This window comes from Cydia pomonella, chromosome 16 (assembly GCF_033807575.1).
Source record: "Cydia pomonella isolate Wapato2018A chromosome 16, ilCydPomo1, whole genome shotgun sequence".
Taxonomy (NCBI): Eukaryota; Metazoa; Arthropoda; class Insecta; order Lepidoptera; family Tortricidae; genus Cydia; species Cydia pomonella.
In genome coordinates this window covers 15,722,687-15,742,289 of record NC_084718.1, presented here as the reverse complement: position 1 = coordinate 15,742,289, position 19,603 = coordinate 15,722,687, and the positions used below count along the sequence as shown (strand labels likewise).

General features: G+C 38.5%; 1 protein-coding gene across 2 annotated transcripts in view; it reads right to left on the bottom strand.

Moving 5' to 3' along the window:
• Positions 1 to 19,549, bottom strand: part of LOC133526322 (chromosome transmission fidelity protein 18 homolog) — a 37,057-nt gene extending 17,508 nt beyond the window's left edge. For both annotated transcript variants that reach the window (XM_061862880.1, XM_061862879.1), the window contains exons 1-10: positions 17,873 to 19,549; positions 16,967 to 17,372; positions 16,211 to 16,364; positions 12,101 to 12,277; positions 11,184 to 11,333; positions 10,632 to 10,701; positions 9,394 to 9,522; positions 8,178 to 8,340; positions 5,910 to 6,093; positions 5,164 to 5,309 (exon numbers count right to left, since the gene is read on the bottom strand). In XM_061862880.1, coding sequence (XP_061718864.1) covers positions 5,164 to 5,309; positions 5,910 to 6,093; positions 8,178 to 8,340; positions 9,394 to 9,522; positions 10,632 to 10,701; positions 11,184 to 11,333; positions 12,101 to 12,277; positions 16,211 to 16,364; positions 16,967 to 17,372; positions 17,873 to 17,960 — 1,667 coding nt within the window. In that variant the 5' untranslated portion in view covers positions 17,961 to 19,549. The remainder of the gene's footprint in view (positions 1 to 5,163; positions 5,310 to 5,909; positions 6,094 to 8,177; positions 8,341 to 9,393; positions 9,523 to 10,631; positions 10,702 to 11,183; positions 11,334 to 12,100; positions 12,278 to 16,210; positions 16,365 to 16,966; positions 17,373 to 17,872) is intronic.
• Positions 19,550 to 19,603: the final 54 nt, after the last annotated feature.

Here is a 19,603-nt window from a genome sequence, read left to right as displayed (position 1 = left end):
TTTGATAATTACCGGAGCTGTACACATCTTTCCATTATTTATATGTTATACAAGTATGTTAATAGATTCTCCCGTCGTTGTGAGTGTACTGATGATATGCTATATACTATCGATGGTGTTTATAAACATGTTCTTTCTATTGCTCAAAACACACAGGGAGCTATGGTCCGAACGTCGGCGGAGGGTTAGAAATAATGTCATATAAAAATCGCAAACGATAAGTATAAAGGATCGCAAAACTATTCTTCCCTTTTAAGACAAAAGGGGACGGCCGCTTCTCCATACAAATGTAGTCCCCATTTTCCTCTCTGTATAGTGACATTATGGAAAATATTTTTACATCATTTGATGTAAATTAACCATAGCTATGCCTCTACGTTTGACTTTTTTCGATTTTTTATGATTGTAAAAATTAGGAGCGAAAAAAAGATTTAATGCAAATTTTAAATGATCTTAACTCTTATAATAATTAGAAATTCGAAAAAATCAAACGCCCCCTGCGTAGCTGTGGTTGATATACAACAAATTGTGTCGAAATATTTTCAATAATGTAAATATCCAGAGTGGAAAATGAGGACTACGTTTGTGAGTTCGATTCTTCTCTAACTCTTACTGAGTGTGAGCTTGAGCGAGACGGCTGCGCGTGCCCGGAGTCGTGGGTATCATGTTTTTGAATTGTTATTTATAGTTAATTTAAAAAAAAATGTGTTCGATGAGTTCAAAGCAATTTTAATGTTTTTAACTTTTGTGCAAAAATTGTTAATTGTGCGTTTTTGTTCACACAGACACACATATAAACTTTTTGTGGGTCTGGGGAATGGTTGGGCCCCTCCAATTGGTCAGGCTACTTACAAAATGGTTTGTAATATTTCCTTGAGTATCATGTACATAAATCAAGAGTGAGAATATTATTTATGTTGCAACAATTTTATGACAGCTTTAAAACTTCTGGTAAAAGTTAACGCCAGCGAAAATGGTCTGGCAATGTTGATTATCCATTTTTAACAATATTTTCTAAAACATACATAAAAATCAGCCATAGGAATTTAAAAAAAGTTAGTATTATTCTTTACCAACCTTTGCACCTTGTACCGGACAAATGGCCGTCGGGCCAATATATCAAGTATGCAGACATTAAAAGTACATATTAACACTGTATAATCCCATACATTTTATTCATGAGAAAATAAGGTCTGGCGGCTCTGGGATCTTGGACTAAAACGTGTAAATACATCGAAATTATGAAAAATGTGATGGAACTCGATTCTGATTTAACACACAGATTTAACAATTACAGGTTTGATCTTATTTCGATACGACCTTGAGGATCGCTGACGATGATTAGTGCATGTGAAATGAAGTAAAAGTCAGTCGTGACGTGAGTGACTTGCGTGAGATGCGCGCTAATCGCCAAGACGATCGATAAAGTGCGTGTGTCCCAGGAACCTCAATATCATTTTTGAAGACCTATCCATAGATACCCCACACGTACGGGTTTGATGAAAAAATATTTTTTGAGTTTCAGTTCTAAGTATGGGGAACCCCCAAAATTTATTGTTTTTTTTTTCTATTTTTATGTAAAAATCTTAATGCGGTTCATAGAATACATCTACTTACCAAGTTTGAACAGTATAGCTCTTATAGTTTCGGAAAAAAGTGGCTGTGACATAATCGGACAGACAGACGGACATGACGAATCTATAAGGGTTCCGTTTTTTGCCATTTGGCTACGGAACCCTAAAAAGGTACCTCCCATACAAAATGGTTTTTTTTTTTCGCTTTATCCCAATGGTTGTAGGGTATTGTTAGATAGGTGTTTTAAAACGAATAAGGATCTCCACCAACCATTTTTTGATGAAGTGAATAGATACTTTCGATAATAATCGCTCCGAAAGAAAAAAAATATGTTAGTAAAACTAATTTTGTCAGTAAGTAGAATAATAATGTAATGTATGTAAACAACTTATATAGATAATAAATACATTAATTTTAAGATTCCTGTCTATTATTATTTTAGTATTAGTTTAGTAGAGTTGAAAGTGTTGGTGACCATTGTTTCCTCTTACGATGATGTCACGTACACAGAAATTGTATTGAAATGAGTCACAATAATGTCTTTTATTTTCTTTCCTCCTCCGCTGCTGGCGTTCGGCCCACAGTCCTCTGTGTGTCTTGAACATCAGAAAAAAAACAACGGGTTGCACTCCGGGAGTGCCGGCAGAAGTGAAAACTTGAATGCTTGAACGTTGTGCATTTTTGGTATTTTGGAATGGTTAGGGAATAATTTTGCACGAAATGCTTTAATTATCAGTATAAAAGTACTATAATTTATGTGGTAAAATACAATATTCATTTATTGCGGCTTCTGGCTTCAATGACATTGTAACAGTTTTTCGATCAGGTCACGTGTCCGTCTTACGGATTTTCAATCTGACGAATCTGTCGGTCACGTGACCTGTCGCGAGTTTAACATTTTTTCCTCATTACAAAAAGTGCACAGCGCCGCTAAAGAAGTTTTCACTTCAAAAACACATTTATAGACACCAACGTTATCACATAACAAAAAAATAATAAAACAATTGTGAAATATTTGGACGAGTTTTCATTCACATTGAATATAAATCCTGAGTACTGTGCTCCAGTATGGATGAACAGCGTACATGCTGGTTCCGTGGATGTCCAGCTGAACGAAACCATGCGGCTCATTACTGGTTGCCTCAAACCCACCCCAACATTCTGGCTCCCAGCTCTAAGCGCCATAGAACCACCACACCTGCGGCGAAAAAAGTGTCATCTCCGAGAGGCAATAAAAACCAAACGCCAACCCACGCTACCTATTCATAAAGACCTCAGTGATTTCGGAGAGAAACGACTCAAGTCCCGTAACCTGCCAGCTCTTGGTATGATGCATATTGACAACGAGTGGGATATACGCGACTGAGTGGAATGCCCAACAATTGAAGGAAAAACAACTTTTCACACTCAACCCAAATAAACGTCCACCTGGCTTCGACAAACCGCGCCGGGTATGGAGTCAACTGAACCGCATACGAACAGGTGTTGGCAACTGTCGAGCAGACGGTCGAAGACATTGTTCTGGAATGCCCTCTCACCAAATTCAAGGGACGGGTTGAAGACCTCGCGAACCTTAGTGAAAGGGCCATCGAGTATCTGAAGAGTGCAAACATTAATCTCTAGATTAATATTTGACTTAAATCCAGTAACTAAAAAAAAATGCCATACGATAAATAAATAAATAAAATATAAATCCTGGCAATACTTGTACAGTTCCAGTAAAGACGAAAGCAAACGTTGATAATGTCGCTTTTGTGCCAAAGCTTCGTTCACGTAAACAGGAGTCCGATACACTTGTATATAACGCATATAAAACTCCTACGTACAATGTAACATTAATAATCATTACGATAAATAGAAAGTAATGTTCTAAATAGTTCATTAATGAATTCAGCAGAGCTAAAACTAAATACACAGCGGTCGAGTCCTACTATTAGGTATGAAGTACCTGTGTCAGGAGACCGCGCTCTTCCAGATTACAGTTTTAGATATCTAAACTAAGAGAAGTTTTGAAAAAAATCACTTATAGGATTACATTCCGAAGGGTGACAAATAGAACACCGTTCGCAAGAACCGTAATAAGCAGACAGTTGATTTTTTACCTTAGTGTTAGAGTGGGTTTGCCTTAAGACGATAGAAGTACAAATGTGGCTTTCCATCAGAGAAGGGTATATATTCAATATAGTTAAAAATTAAGCCTGCACGGACCATGCTTAAACTACAACAGGCGCCCCGTTTATCGGCCATAGATCATTTCCATGTTAAGTTTCAATTGCCGATTTAGGCCACAAGATGGCGTCACTTCAACGTAAGAGGAACTGTAAGGGCACCTGCTTATCCGCGAAAAGTGTCAGCCATGTTTAACTTTTCGTTTGGGGGCGTCCACAAATTATGTAACGCAAAATTCCTAATTTTTTAACCCCCCCCCCCCTCCCCTCATGTAACAGGACCGTCACGCTTATCTGGGACCCCCCCCCCCCCTTCAATTCCGTTACGTAACAAGTGCTTTGTAAAAATCTTTAGGTTAATATTCAGAAAAGAAAGACAGGTGGTAGTATAGATACTTTTTAATCAAAAATCTGTCTGTTTTAATAAATCATTAAACTGTGGTTTCAAGGAATCAAGAAATTTAATCATCTATGAACGGGTTTTGGTTCAATTTCTTAATACATTCTATTAAAGGTAAATCAGAATCGCTCTCACAATCGGTGTCAGCTTCGGCGGCGATCCCATCTTCTGTGGCTAATATTTTATAATAATACATAAAAAAACAAAAATAATTTTTTTTTATGTATTATTATAAAATCGTGCGTGACGTAACGCAAACCTTGACCCCCCCCCCTCCCCAACGTAACAGGACCATAACGCTTGGCCTGACCCACCCCCCCCCACCCTCCAATTTGCGTTACCTAATTTGTGGACGCCCCCTTTTAGGCCAAAAGGTGGCTGGCCTTCAACGCACCCGGTCCCAATTACAATAAGGAGCGCACGCAAACTATGAGGGCAGCAAAGAAGCCCCCTCTTTATTTTTGTGTGGGGGGACAAATATCTCCGCAACTGACTACATATATTCCGTTCGATCTTAATATGATATTCGCTTAAAAGTTAAGTACTATTTGGGTCATGATAAATGCCAATGCAGAGGAAATAGGAATTAAATATTCCAATATATGGGTTTTGGGGTCACAGGTTTGACCGTCCAACGCGAATGATCCTTATAGTATGGGGATATTACGCTAAACTCTGTGTAGGGGGCGCCACTAGCACATACTGAGGGCCTACCGCGAAACACTATCTCTATCACTCTTTCATATTCGAGCGATAGAGGGAGAGAATGAAATTCCCATTCTCGCATTTCGCGGTACTCTCTATAAACAAATCGCCTTGATGCTTCAAAGTCACAGTGAAAATTTGTCAAAAAACTGTTTAAGATGTATAATTTTTTTTTTTTTTTTTTTTTTTTTTTTTTTTTTTTTTTTTTTTTTTTTTTTTTTTTTTTATAAATTAATCTATGGTTTACAATATGTCCTAGTGCTGCCCTCTAGTGGCAGAACGTTGCAGTAATACCCCCTATTGTCTAAAATGTACCTGTCATATTCCCCGGCCGCTTGTACGGTCTTCAGCACATCCGTGTCCTTATCGTTGATGGTGAAAATGGCCTGCAGCCCTTGCATGAGGCTCTTGTGGCAGTCCTTGGTGCCTATTGAGGCTTTCTCCACGTCCGCAACTGTCACCTGCAATCGAAAAATGTTATGTTAATGTTTAGAAAATTTTACATCATAACATTTGGACCAAAACACGCAATAGACATGCTGTAATAGAAAAATATTAGAACTGTACTGTACTGATTTTTTTTTCCGCGCCAATTGTAAGTTTCTGTTTGGCCCAATGGTTGACTGGTAGAGAATGCCTTAAGGCATTAAGTCCGCCATTGTACTTTTTTGTACTGTGCAATAAAGGTTAAATAAATAAATAACTTTGATACATTTTGCCGACCGGTCTGGTCGTGGGTAGTAGTAGTGGGGTAGTGGGTAGGGTCCCTGCCTATGAAGCCGATGGTCCTGGGTTCGAATCTCGGTAAGAGCATATATATTTGTGTGATGAACACAGATATTTGTTCCAGAGTCATGGCTGATTTCTATGTATATAAGTATATATATATATATATATCGTTGTCTGAGTACCCACAACACAAGCTTCTCGGAGCTTACTGTGGGGCGCAGTCAAGTTGTGTAATAATGTCTAATATTTATTTATGTATTTATAAACTGTGCCTGACCTTGACCGCAGTTGACCTTGTCCGTATCTGACCTTGGCCTAGACTTTGGCCGTACCTGAGCGCCTCCTTTAAGCTTGTGGAGGAAGCTGAGCAGATGCAGCGCGGCGCGGACGTCGGGGTGCGCGCGCGCCGCCACGGCCGCCGCCACGCGCGGCGCCACGCCCGCCGCCGCCAGCCCCAGGCGGGCCGCCAGCCGCGGCAGGGACACGGTGGCCACGCGGACTATCAGAGATACCGGCCTGGAATACTACATTACTATAGACGGGAGACGAAGGGTTGCAGCCCAAGTAAATATAGACGGCCGAGCGTAGCGAGGTCGTATAGATACGCGGCCGGCAACCCCATTTCTTGCCGATATTTGTATAGTGCTTTTCTCAAACTTGCAATGAAATAATAATTTTAAAAATAGGATGATGATTGTTTCATGTCCTAATGTGATAGGTTATTCAGTGCGTCGGGTTTCAAAGGGGAACGAAAATTTGATTATTTTTGCGGTACGACGCACGGTTTAGGAGATACAGCCCTATAAATTTCTGCATGACTGAAAAAAAAAACCTTTATAGGGCTGTATCTCCTAAACCGTGCGAAAATAACAGTCTTCTGTCAGTCTTAGGACTCTGCCACTGAAGATCTAAGTTTTTGCGGGTACGGTTTTCGCAGGATCCCGTTTTAGTAGTATAAGTGCTCATATAGTGACGTTCACACTGGCATTCTGATCGCGGGATACTACTAAAACGGGATCCTGCAGGAAACTGTACCCGCAAAAAAACAGGACATTCGGTGGGAAAGAGCCCTTACCTCAAAGACGTGACCTACAGGTTATTTGCATATAGTAGGGCCTTTTGTCAGGGCCACGTGTCGGCCTTTAGACTTTTTCTTAATCAGTATATTTTAACAGGGCTAACCTAAGATGTTCCAAGCCACGTAGCATATAGATTATTGCATATTGCTTTAACAGGCACCTTAAAGGTGACGTTCAGATTGCAACTGATGCGACATTACTGCTTAGTCCGCACGACGCGGACGCTGTCAGCATGGACAACTTTGTATAGAGCCTGGTCCAAAAATCAACAAAAATTACAGTGAGGTCATTACATAGGTATTTATATGGTACTTCATTTCGTTCTATGGGCACCAATATTACCTAGGCAATAGTGTCCAAGTAAATAAAATAATTGATGATCAAACGAACTTCTTGAAGTGAAGTTTGATCGATATTATATGAGTCACTTCATTTGAAGATAAAATTTTATATTAACCATGTAGTTTCCCTATTGTACAGATAGCATCGCACACATTTAAGAGTAACTATTTTGATTAAAACTGTCAAAGCAACCTTCCCCCTACTTCCGCTTACCGCTTACACCGGTGCGGCAAGCCACTTCGCTCTTCATTATTTTTAGAGAAGGCAGGAACCAAAACTTATATCAGGGTTCTAGGGCGGGAGGGACCTTATATTATATCTTCAAATGAAGTGACTCATATAATATCGATCGAACTTCACTACCTAGCAATAGCTTTTACCTAGGCAATAGTGTACAAGTAAAATAATTGCTACAGGGAAGATGTTCGCGCACCGCTGCGAACACGGCAAACCGTTCGCGTAGGTAATAGGGATAGTGACATTTGTTAAAATACAAATATCTCAGATCTGCAATGGAATTCCACTTGGTGCTCATAGAACAAAATTAAGTACATAGAAATACCGATCTAATGACCTCAACTCCTATAGTCCTTTCCTGATAAAATGAGTGACGGATTGAACGTTCTAATCGCGGCAGTAATACAGCTACGAACGTGACCCATTTTATCAAGTAAATTGACAGTGATGATAATACCGCTAAAGTAACAAATCAATAATAAATATTTGGGGACAATCTTACACAGATCTACCTATCCCCAAACTAAGCAAAGCTTGTATTATGGGTACTAGGCAACGATACGCATACGTATAGATAAATACATACTTATACATAGAAAACACCCCTGACTCAAGAACAAATAACTGTGTTCATCACAGAACTAAATGCCCTTACCAGGACTCGAACCCAGAACCATCGGCTTCATAGGCATGGTCACTAGGCCAGACTGGTCGTCAAATCAACTCCAGTTGCCATCCGAATGTCATCTTTAGCCTTATTATTAACCAGTATGATTTAATAGGACATACCTGAAGTATCCAGAGGCCGTGACTTCAAGTCTCAATCATGGCAGTAAATTTTCCACTATTAAATTTATCCTAAGCTTAATAGCATCGTTCGCAGACGTTTCCGCTTGTTAAATTACAATAACAATATATAAATTAATTTTTAATATGTATTACCTTAACGGCCTTAAAGATGTGGCGTACAAATTATTGCATATGGCTATGACAGGTCTCCGTAAAGGCTGTGTTTTGGCCTTCTTCTTCCCAGCGACCGCTGCAGTCGCTGTGCACCACTTCACTAACAATTCGACGGTTGGTAATGGGGCACCATCGATCTCATCTGAAAGATAGAAATGGCGTTATTCATAATCTTAAAATGCCAAATCTAAAATTCATTTGATAATAGACTCGTTGACAAATTTATATAAATGGGAAATATCTATCAATCAGGTTTGTTTTGAGGATCAAATGTCTATATGGGACCCATTGCGTTAAAGCAATACAAGTCACAAATGACAATCAAAATCTGACAATCGCACTTTACTGACGAAACGCTCCTAACACCATGGCAATACGTCGAGACGTCAAGCTCAAGAGGCTTAGAGGAGACGTCAAGCTCAAGAGGCTTAGAGGAGACGTCAAGCTCAAGAGGCTTAGAGGAGACATTAAGCTCAAGAGGCTTAAAGGAGACGTCAAGCTCAAGAGGCTTAGAGGAGACGTCAAGCTCTAGAGGCTTAGAGCAGACGTCAAGCTCAAGAGGCTTAGTGGAGACGTCAAGCTCAAGAGGCTTAAAGGAGACGTCAAGCTCAAGAGGCTTAGAGGAGACGTCAAGCTCAAGAGGCTTAGAGGAGACGTTTCGATGTACGGAAAACAAGAAAATTGCGATTTTGTAGGTGAAATATTGCGTTCAGGTATATAGTTGGTATACAATATTTATTTAAGTAATGTGTAAGGAATTGAATGGTACTTTTTTATCCTTTTTATATGTTTTTAACAGAACTTACACTTTGAAACTTTCCCATTTATTGTGATAAATTGCTCGTTTTCAATATATTTAACTAGATTTAGTTATAAAGTTCAACATGTGTCATCAACCCTATTGTTTGTTACTATCCGTCATTTGCTAAGAATGCTAAGTATTATGAAAAAGGGGATACCAAAGAAATTTTTAAAAGCTTATTTAATGAGAATTATGACAGTCAGGTTATAAATAAAATCAAAAGGATAATATTTCTCTATTTGACGATTTAAAATTATTCTACAATGGCCTAGGTTCTAATTGGCAAAGTTCACAAATTTATTATGTGTTGTCGCAAGTGACAGAATACTTTTACGCTTATAAAATTGACAATTCCAAATCACGGTAAAAAGAAAGATTTAAAAATTAATTTACCTAGTATAAGACAGTTGGGTCTCCGGTCGGGGTCTAACACGGACCGCATGAGGGTAGCGTTATGCAGCGCTGTTCTGAACGCGTCCGTACTGCGCTCATCTGAAGCATTCAGCTCTACTGGTCTGTAACCTGCAAACATTTATACTTGGTTCTTATTTATTAGGTTACAATACTAATAAATATAAATATTATAGGACATTATTACACAAATTGACTAAGTCCCACAGTAAGCTCAATAAGGCTTGTGTTGAGGGTACTTAGACAACGGTATATATAATATATAAATATTTATAAATACTTAAATACATAGAAAACACCCATGACTGAGGAACAAATATCCATACCCAAACCGGTCGTCGAATGTTATACATATCAAAGTACATCTGTCTGGCTGTTACCTCTTCACGCTTAAGCCGCTGAACTGATTTAGATCAAAGGAGCGTGGGTAACTCTGTATACTACCTGGTCCAAAAAGCAACAGAAATGAGAGTTAGGTCATTAGATAGGTAGTTCTATGTCCTTTATTTCGTTCTATGGGCACCGAGGGAAATACCATTGCAGAACAGAGATATTTGCATTTTAGTCAAAATGTCATCACCCTTATTACCTAGGCAATAGAGTCCAAGTAAGTAAATTAATTGCTGCAGGGCAGATGTTCGCGCACCGCTGCGAGCGCGGCAAGCCATTCCCCGCCCTCGCCCAGCGGTGGACTCTTTTTCTTAGGTAATAAGAGTGATGACATTTTGACTAGAATACAAATATCTCAGTTCTGCACAGAAATTCCACTTGGTACCCATTGAACGAAATGAAATACCTATCTAATGACCTTATTCTCAACCTCAACTCTGTTGGTTTTTCGATCATTTTGATGCAGAGGCCTTTGGTCCGGAAATACTATGAGGCCCGGGAAAGGATAAAGGATAGTTTTTATCAACCATCATCATTCCACGCTGACGAAGTCACGGGCAGGCTAGTCTTCTATAAACTGCTTTGTGAAACATATTCGACTCGATTGGAAAAACCAAATAGAAATATAGAAATAGTGTATATTATTATTAGGTAAGCAAAAGATGGATATGCTGACTTTATACTTAATCAAAGAAGATCTAGTTCATATTACCATGCGTTACAAGCATTGTGATATGATCTTGATCTTCCTGCACTAACTTCGGTATAAATAAAACATATATACAAACGTACATAATGCATATATCTGAAAATGGTAGGTATTTGCTTACCCGCGAGCTTAGCTAGCAAATGCGCCAGCGTCGTTTTGCCCACGCCAGGCGGCCCACACAACAGCGCCACCTATAAAAAGATTAAACAATCCTAATTTGCGTTGCATTTGATATCAATATGATGACCGCGTAAAAGTTAGGTAGTTTTAATTATAATCAATTCAATAAAGCAGTATTCATTGTTATTTTTTTCTACTCGTCGACTGTAATGGTTGAATTAAGATTTCGTATACCAAACTATAATTGCGTACTTTTCATGTATGGGCTATCAACTGAACTATTAAATTTATATCGGTACGCTGTAGTCAACTATAAAAAATATTACCAATCACGTGCCGCCGCGCTCCTATAAAGAGGTAACGGGCGGGCGGCGCTCGCACGATTATGTATTTTTGTCTATTTAGATTCTTACCAATTTTCATTAATAATTTAGGTTAGTAAAAAAAATTGTATTGCTGATGACTCGTAGAAAAATTCTATAAAATACTAATTTTAATATGGTTATGTGTTGTGGGTCTTTTATCTTGACTTCCGTTATAAAATAAATCCTACCTTGTGGTGCGGTCGGCCGTCTTCATCCATCTCTGGCTCGGCTTCTTTCTTGCCTTTCCATTTGTTGGTGAGCTGGAACTCGCCCGCGCGCTTGCTAAACGTAGTCCTCTGTTGCGGATCTTTGGTCTTCACTTCTTTTTTGAATACTATCTGAAATTAATTCATATTGATTTTAAAATGAATATTTTTAAATCCTTGCATTACAGTAATAAACTTAAAAGTGGAATATAATTGTAAATCTTTTGTTCTAAAGTTTATATGTGACTGCAAGTGGAATGAATGTTGAACTGGAAGAATTTGAAGTAAAACTAAGATGATATACAAGGTGTAGATTCAAAGCTCAACTACTTTATTATCAAATATTTACTCCACGAGGCATTGTTCTATGCTTACAATGATAACAAACCCATGTTACAATAAATTTACTGACTCACATTGACATACATTTAGATAAATTACGAAAAAAGTTTGAAAAGCCTCATTAGATGACCTGAGGCAAACGCCAGAACAATGTTCTCTTTTTCCTCCTGGCGTTGTCCCGGCATTTTGCCACGGCTCATGGGAGCCAGGGGTCTGCTTGGCAACTAGTTTTTACAAAAGTGATTGCCATCTGACCTTCCAACCCAGAGGCTAAACTAGGCCTTATTGGGATTAGTCCGATTTCCTCACGATGTTTTCCTTCACCGAAAAGCGACTGGTAAATATCAAATGATTTTCGTACATAAGTTCCGAATAACTCATTGGTACGAGCCAGGGTTTGAACCGGCGACCCCTAGGCCACGCCGAAACAATGTTATGAGGATAATACATCCTGATTACAAGAAGTCCTCTAGTTCCATAGACGTAATGTAAAAGACACTTCTGGCAAAGAGCCAAGACGAGGCTTCTGGTTTGAGCCAAGTACTTGTTTTACCTACCTTATCCCACAAATGCAACCAGTGCAACAGCGCTCTGTTAACTGGCTCTTCTGACAGCAGATCCACATATGACTGTGGTTTAAACTTGTCCACCCACATGAGATTGTCATTTTCATCTTTCTCTACAACCTGAACCTCCTCAGGCTGGGCATCTTTTTGCTTTTGTTTTTGTTCCAACTGAAATTAAAGCCAAGATATTTTTCAATACAGGTTTTTTTTTAACTGATAAGAAATCATTCCCTAGCACCAATTTAAAATTCTGATAAAGAGATTTATTATTCTCAATGTCGATGAAATAAGAGCTCAGTGAAGTAAGTTTTGAATGGAGGACTTAAGAGTCCACCTTGGTCAAGCTCGGTTCTCCATACAAACGTAGCTAGATTGATCTAAAACTTTTTACTTACAATAGGATAAGATACAGGGTGGACCAAAAGTCTTTTTAGATTTGTATACAATTTTGTATACAAATGTAAAAAGACTTTTGGACCACCCTGTATATCTATGCCTGTAATTAGTTTATGTAGATCATGTTCATCGATGGACAGTAAAGTGTGTGAGAGTCAGAATCGCGGGTGTACCACTGGGATGGCGGGTGACTTGTTTTTTGATCATAACTTTACGTACCGTGAGCTACAATTTTTTTTAAAGGAGGTACTAAATAGTACAAATTAGGTACAAAAATATGGTATGGTTTTCATTTAATTTTATTTAGGTACACCCGCCATTCTGACTCTCACGTAAAGTCTTGGTGTTAGTACAAAAAAAAATTGACAGTGAAATTTGAATCAATGGTATTCGAAATTAGAATAGAATTCGTATAATTTTTAATCAAACAAAACAATAGCAACTCTGCTTAATAATGATTTAAGTTTCATTGTTGTATGACATGTGTTTTATTTTATTTTATTTGGAAAGCAAACAGAAATAAGTGAGCAGGAGATAAGGTTTCAAAATACACAAATGACATTCACTTAATTCCTTAACAGCTCTCACTAAAACATGTATAACAGAAATATTACTACACTTAACTACTCTTAAGGTACTAAATACAATTATTACGAGGGTTGCTACTTATATATCCGGAAACAAAAAAACAAACAAACGTACACGGCTGAAAATGGTTTTATTGTTTTTCAAAGTATTCCCCTTGATGATCTATGCACTTTTGCATTCGTGTGAACCAATTTTTAAAGCACTTCTGCCTCTCCGCCTGAGGTACCTCCATAACGTGTTGTTTGCATGCGTCGACAGCATCTTCAGCGGTCGAAAATCGTTGACCGCGTAATTTATTTTTTATATTGGGAAATAAATAAAAATCATTAGGTGCCAAGTCAGGGCTGTACGGCGGATGACCCGTTAATTCCACATCTTGACCTTCCAAAAATAGAGTTGTTTCGCGTGACGTATGACAGCTGTCGTCGCTGGTTAGTTTTACGAATTTGTTCAAATACTTCCGGTAAGCAAATGGTCCTGTACCAATCTGAATTAACCGTTTTACGGTACGGCCATTAATACCGAAGAAGCAGGCCACCATTTGTTTCAATGTACTTTTTGCACGAGTAACTTTCGTAGGGTTCGGCTCATTTTGAAACACCCATAAACGGCCTTTGAGTCACCACGGTTATATTTTTTTAACATTTTATTGCACCATTCGACGCGAGCATCTTTTTGCTCCTTAGTTAAGTTGTGCGGTATCCAACGCGAACAAATTTTTTTTACAGCTAAATGATCATGTAATATGCTATTAATGCTAATCATAGAAATACTCAGAGTCGCCTCTATCTCGCGGTACGTAACATGTCGGTCGTCCATTATAAGTTTTCGCACAGCCTCAATATTTCGTGGTACAACGACCGATTTCGGGCGAGCTGCCTTAAGCAGGCCACTCACATACCTGCCGCAGGGGCAATACCGGTCGCACGACGGTCGGAGCAATTTTAGGCTGTTTTCTACACACTAGCCTGCCACTCAGTGTGTAAGTAGTCCCGCTGAACGCACGTCGACGAGAATGGCTCCTGTGTTATCAAAGCACCAAAGGATTGGTATCGCCTTGGCACTTTCTGACCTTTCTGTGCTACCGACAAAAAAAAGAGAAGATATTGGGTGAAGAACTGGTTGCAGAAAAGAGGCAAATTGTGCCACATGAACATAGTGAAAGAATTGGAAGTAGAGGATCTGACAAACTTTTTACGAATGGACATGGATTCTTTTGAAGAGCTCCTGGCTTTATATACATCTATTATCCGTGTCCAAATTTCACGTTCTTTATTCATTGTGACAAGTGACCTCCGTTTGGTTCGGTAGTCGCCAATGAACTGACTGGAATTGCCCCAATCGTACTACACATGTAACAACCTAGCAGGGCGGTAGATACAATCTAGGGAGCTAGGAAGGTCTTGCGCACCTGCCGCCCTGCTGCAGGCCCAATCTAAAAATTGGCCCTGCTTCTCTACACACATCACAATTAAGGAGGCAATTAAGGGTACAATTCCAATATCGCCCCTGCGGCAGGTGTGTGAGTGGCCCGCTTTAACTTCGTCCGTAAGGATACTACGTCCACGATTGAACTCACTAAACCAGTGATACACAGTAGTTTTAGATGGAGCTTCATCACCAAAAGTTGAAGTTAGTTGATCTATGCACTGTTGTTGCGTTAAACCACGCCGAAAATCATAATAAATCATAGCACGAATATTTTCACGAGTGAGTTCCATTCTTGCAGCGAGATGACATTTAAAACCCGTCAAAAACAAAACACTAGTGTTAATAAGAAAGAAAAAATATACCCGCCAGTACATAAAAAAATTCAAATTTTACCATGGAGGTCAAATATAATATTTATTAAGATTGTAATCCCGGTTTCCGGATATATAAATAGCAGCCCTTGTAAATTTACTAACACTAGATGCTAAGTTAATCAATCTGAATGATGAATACTGAGAGAGAAAGAGACATGGTAAAAACAGTAACAACTAACAACACTACTGTACAATACTATGTAGGTAGGTGCTATGCCTATGTTTATGCATTTAAAGTATGATGGGAGATCTCTTATTAACTATCGATTGCCGATTTCAGTACTTTTTTTTAAATTGCATTTTACTGTTATTAAAGATGTCAACTGAAATCCAGAACTTATTGTACTCGTCACAAATACGGTGCAAAGGTGCGCGAGCGCCAGCGTGGCTCGAGGATAGCGGGACGGCAAAAGAGGCGAGGGATCGCAGTGAGCGCGCACTACGAGCAGGGACTCTAACGTGAAGTTGCTCAAGAAGTTCAGAATTTTTATAACAACCCGCACAAATTTTAAATAGCGTTGTCACGTCAGCCATTTTACGCCGAGCCTCAAGAGTTGGGAGGTTGTATCTTTTAAGAAGAGTAATGTAGGTAATTTTTTTACCTGTCAGTCTATGGTGCATTGACTTCAGGAACCGCTTTTGCACCATTTCAATAGCATTGGAATATTTGTTGTATTTCGGGTTCCATATTACGTAAACGTGCTCGAGGTATGGTCTTACGAGTGCCTTATAGAGCTATATATAAGACGATGCAGTCTTAAAAGGTTTCGTTGAACGTAATACAAATCCTAACATATGCATGGCTTTGGAGACAATATTATCAACATGAACATTAAAATGCAGCTTATCATCATATAATACTCCCAGGTCAAACATGGGTTTACCTTGTTTATTGTGGTGTCCCCAATACTATACTCAGACTTGACAATGTTTTTGCGTTATGTTGAATGATACAGAATAACCAACTGTGGAATGATACAGTATGGACGGTGGAGTTAAGGAATTAAATCTCCATGTACCAAAAAGTGTCATCAAAAAACCTTACATAGGTGGCGCTACAATACCTAGAATACTTGAAAAAAATAATCAAATCATAGACAGTGCACTTTACTCCTTCAATAACGCCTAGGTTCTTAGTTACCCTAGCGCTACTATGGAGAGATTTGGAACTATTATTTATAGCTGACAGCTGGACACTTTTGCACCAGTTCTACTATAAGAGATTTCACTCCTTTTAAATCCACACTCCATATGATATAGGTTATTGTGACTAGGAATGGTTCTTGCGCTGGCACATTAGATGCATACTTACAAGTTTCCGAGCCTCGGTCCATGTGTTTGCATAGTTGACATGCAGAGAGACACTCTCTTCCGTCATCTCCAGTGACTGCTCCCATGAGTCTTCAGACTCTAACCTTACATAAAACCTGTCTCCGTCAGAGTTGGTTAGGGGCATGAAAGCCCATCTGAAAAAATCATAAGTAAATTACATAAATTCATACAAGCATTCATTTTATATAACATAAAGAATTCATAAATAATTCGAAAATACATCAGGTATGTCACAAATAATTCAAATAGTAACTCAATTTCAAAGATTCTTATAGCTCAATCTGCAATTTTCTTACCTCTCTACCTTTGGCAAGATAGTTAGATTTTATCCAGTTATTAAAATATAAATAAATATTCTTATCAGACGGCTTATAAGATTATCATACCCAGATTTTTGTTGAATAGCGTAAAATGTGTCTATATTGTTCCCCACTGGGTAATTGATGGTAGTTATGCAGAAACAACTAACTCAATTTTTTTAAGAATGCATTAAGCAACCAGATCCACTGAATTATGGTGTAAGTCACTTTGACAAAAGTTGCTCGCTTTCTACAGAACTATATGAACAATTGTGCTCAAATGGAACAATTTTTATACATGTAAACTATAACACAACCTAATTAATCAACATATATATGGACTAGGTATGTTCAACAACATAATCATTTTAAAATATAAATAAAATTTCTAATTTTGAACCAAAATAAACACATTTTACGGTACTTTAATTACATACCTTGGTATATCCAAAGAAATATTATCTTTCACATTAAAGTTGGGCTTCGCCTCACCCTGAAGCCTGTTAGAAGGCTCCAGAAGCATCTGCCGCAGTCTCCGACCTTCTAGAATCTTTATAATTAGCTCCTCATCTTCTTCCTCTTCAGTTTTCTGCTTCTTACTAGGTAATAAAATATCATCTTCTATATCCCCTATATCCCCAAATAAATCATCTACTGTCCGTTTACTTGAACTCACAGGTGTAATTTGTGTAGGCTGGCTTAAAGGCAGTGAGTTTATACCATGTATGTTTTCTGATTCTACATTTTGACTAGCGAAAGTAGGCAGATGCTTTTTTACTGTTGGACTAGAGAAATCCAGACTTCTTTTAGCTGGTAATGGTTTTTTCTTGACTACATTGTGATCTGAAAAAAAATACTATTATATGAAAAACTTGCCAGACACTCCTTAAACATCAATAATATATAATTTGTTATTTAAGGTCAGCCAGGTTAATTGCAACTGTGGGGCAATTCCAATTACTCTAAAAATACAAGAAGTGAGTCTAGTTAGAACCATTGATACCATGCGCGAACTCTTTTTTACGCCTGGCGAAAGTGTGCCATGAATGTGGCTCTAGCTTTAGACTCGCTTGTACTTTTAGAGTAGTTGGAATTGTCCCATAGTTGCAATTACCCTAGCTGACCTTAACTAACAATTCATATTTTATTGACGTTTAAAGAGTGTCTGCAGCTTACATCTTACATCGGACTTGGGCATTGATCTCCTGTTAGAGCCTTACGCTACGTACTGCATAAAACTGTATGAAAATACGGCTAGATATCTATAGTACCAAACGCTGTACGCAGCATAAAGCAAAAACAGAAACCCAAGGCGTCAGCAAATGATCCTCAATGATAGTTACCTGAACTATCTTCGTCATCACGAAGCATTTCCAGCTCATCAGCGTACATGAGCTCGTACTCTTCGTCAGGGTCCGGATAATCACCCATTGTGAATAAATTAAATAAACCGCGTGTAAAACAAGCTATACCGAACTATTTACAAATGGAATAAGCTGTAAAGTCGTAAATATTCGTATTTAAACAATTTAACGATACATGCCGCGAAATGAAAACAAAATTATATGTAACTGTCATAAGCGTCGTGCGTGCCTCGCCTGCTTGTGTGACAGCTGTCAATGTCAAAATACGAATAAAATTAGTTGAAATGACAGCGTTATATATTTGGTCCCAAATAGCTTGCATGAAGGAATATAATATGGAGTGTGGAATTAAGAGGAGTGTCATCTCTTATGGTAGAACTGTTGCAAAAGTGTCCAGCTGTCAGCTATAAATAATAGTTCCAAATCTCTCCAGAGTAGCGCTAGAGTAGCTAAGAACCTAGGCGCTATTGACGGAGTGAAGTGCGCTGTCTATGATTTGATTTTTTTGTTCTAGTATTCTAGGTATTGTAGCGCCACCTATTTAAGGTTTTGTTGAAATAAGGTTGTAAGCTACACGCCACAATTTATATTTCAATTTAGAATATAGATTTGAACTGTTAAGTCAATCAATTGTCACTTGAGTAAAAAACAGTCTGTGTTGTTATTATGTTACTTATAATATATTTAGATTAATTGTATTACTTAACTAATTTATGAAATATATTCATTGAAGATTCATCCGTTGTGCTCCATTCATGCTACTGCTCTCTGCTTAGTCTCTCTCTAACAGGTTTTTTGATGACATTTTTTGGTACATGAAGATTTATTTCCTTACCTCCACCTTCCGTAGAATATAAATCTATTCATCACAAGATGGCGCTCCTGGAGGCCTACCGCAAAAACCGAAATTCGCCAATTGCGGGGATTTTTGTCTTTTACTCTCTATAAGACGTCATTAGAGTGACAAAGAAAAATGCCCGCAATTGACGAACTTCGATTTTCGTGGTAGGCCCCCAGGTCAAAACATTATACCATTTATTTTATCAAAGAAAATTTTGTAGCCACGTATTTTATTGCCATCTTTAGACACGTGATTGAAACTTTTAGAACGCCATTTGACTTTGATCGTTATTCTTTCACAGATATGTGTTCAATTTGTTAAATATCAAAAATTGGCGCCATCTAATACATCAAACGGCAAAGGTAAGGCAGCGTCGTTTCGAGCGATGATGCCACAAGCTTTAGGTTCTGGCCCGTAAGATGGCGCCACTTTTTGATATTTAACAAATTTAACCGAAAATCGAAAATTGCGGGGATTATTCTCTTTTACTCTTTACTAATACATAATTAGAGCGACAGAGAAATATACCCGCAATCGAAATTCGTCAATTGCGGGCATTTTTCTCTGTCACTCTAATGGCGTCTTACTAAGAGTAAAGAGAAAGATCCCCGCAATTTGCGAATTTCGGTTTTCGCGGTAGGCCCCCTGAGTCTGTTCATCGCAATACGACTAACTACTCAACCAACGTTGATAAACTTTTGGCATGTAGAAAGCGACACTCAATATCTACCCTAGGAGTGTAGAAAGCGACACTCTATCTACCCTACCGCTAAAATTGAAATTCCCAAAGTGCGAGGATCTTTCTCCAATGAAGGCGTAATAAGAGTGACAGAGAAAGATGCCTGCAAATTGCGAACTTCGATTGTCGC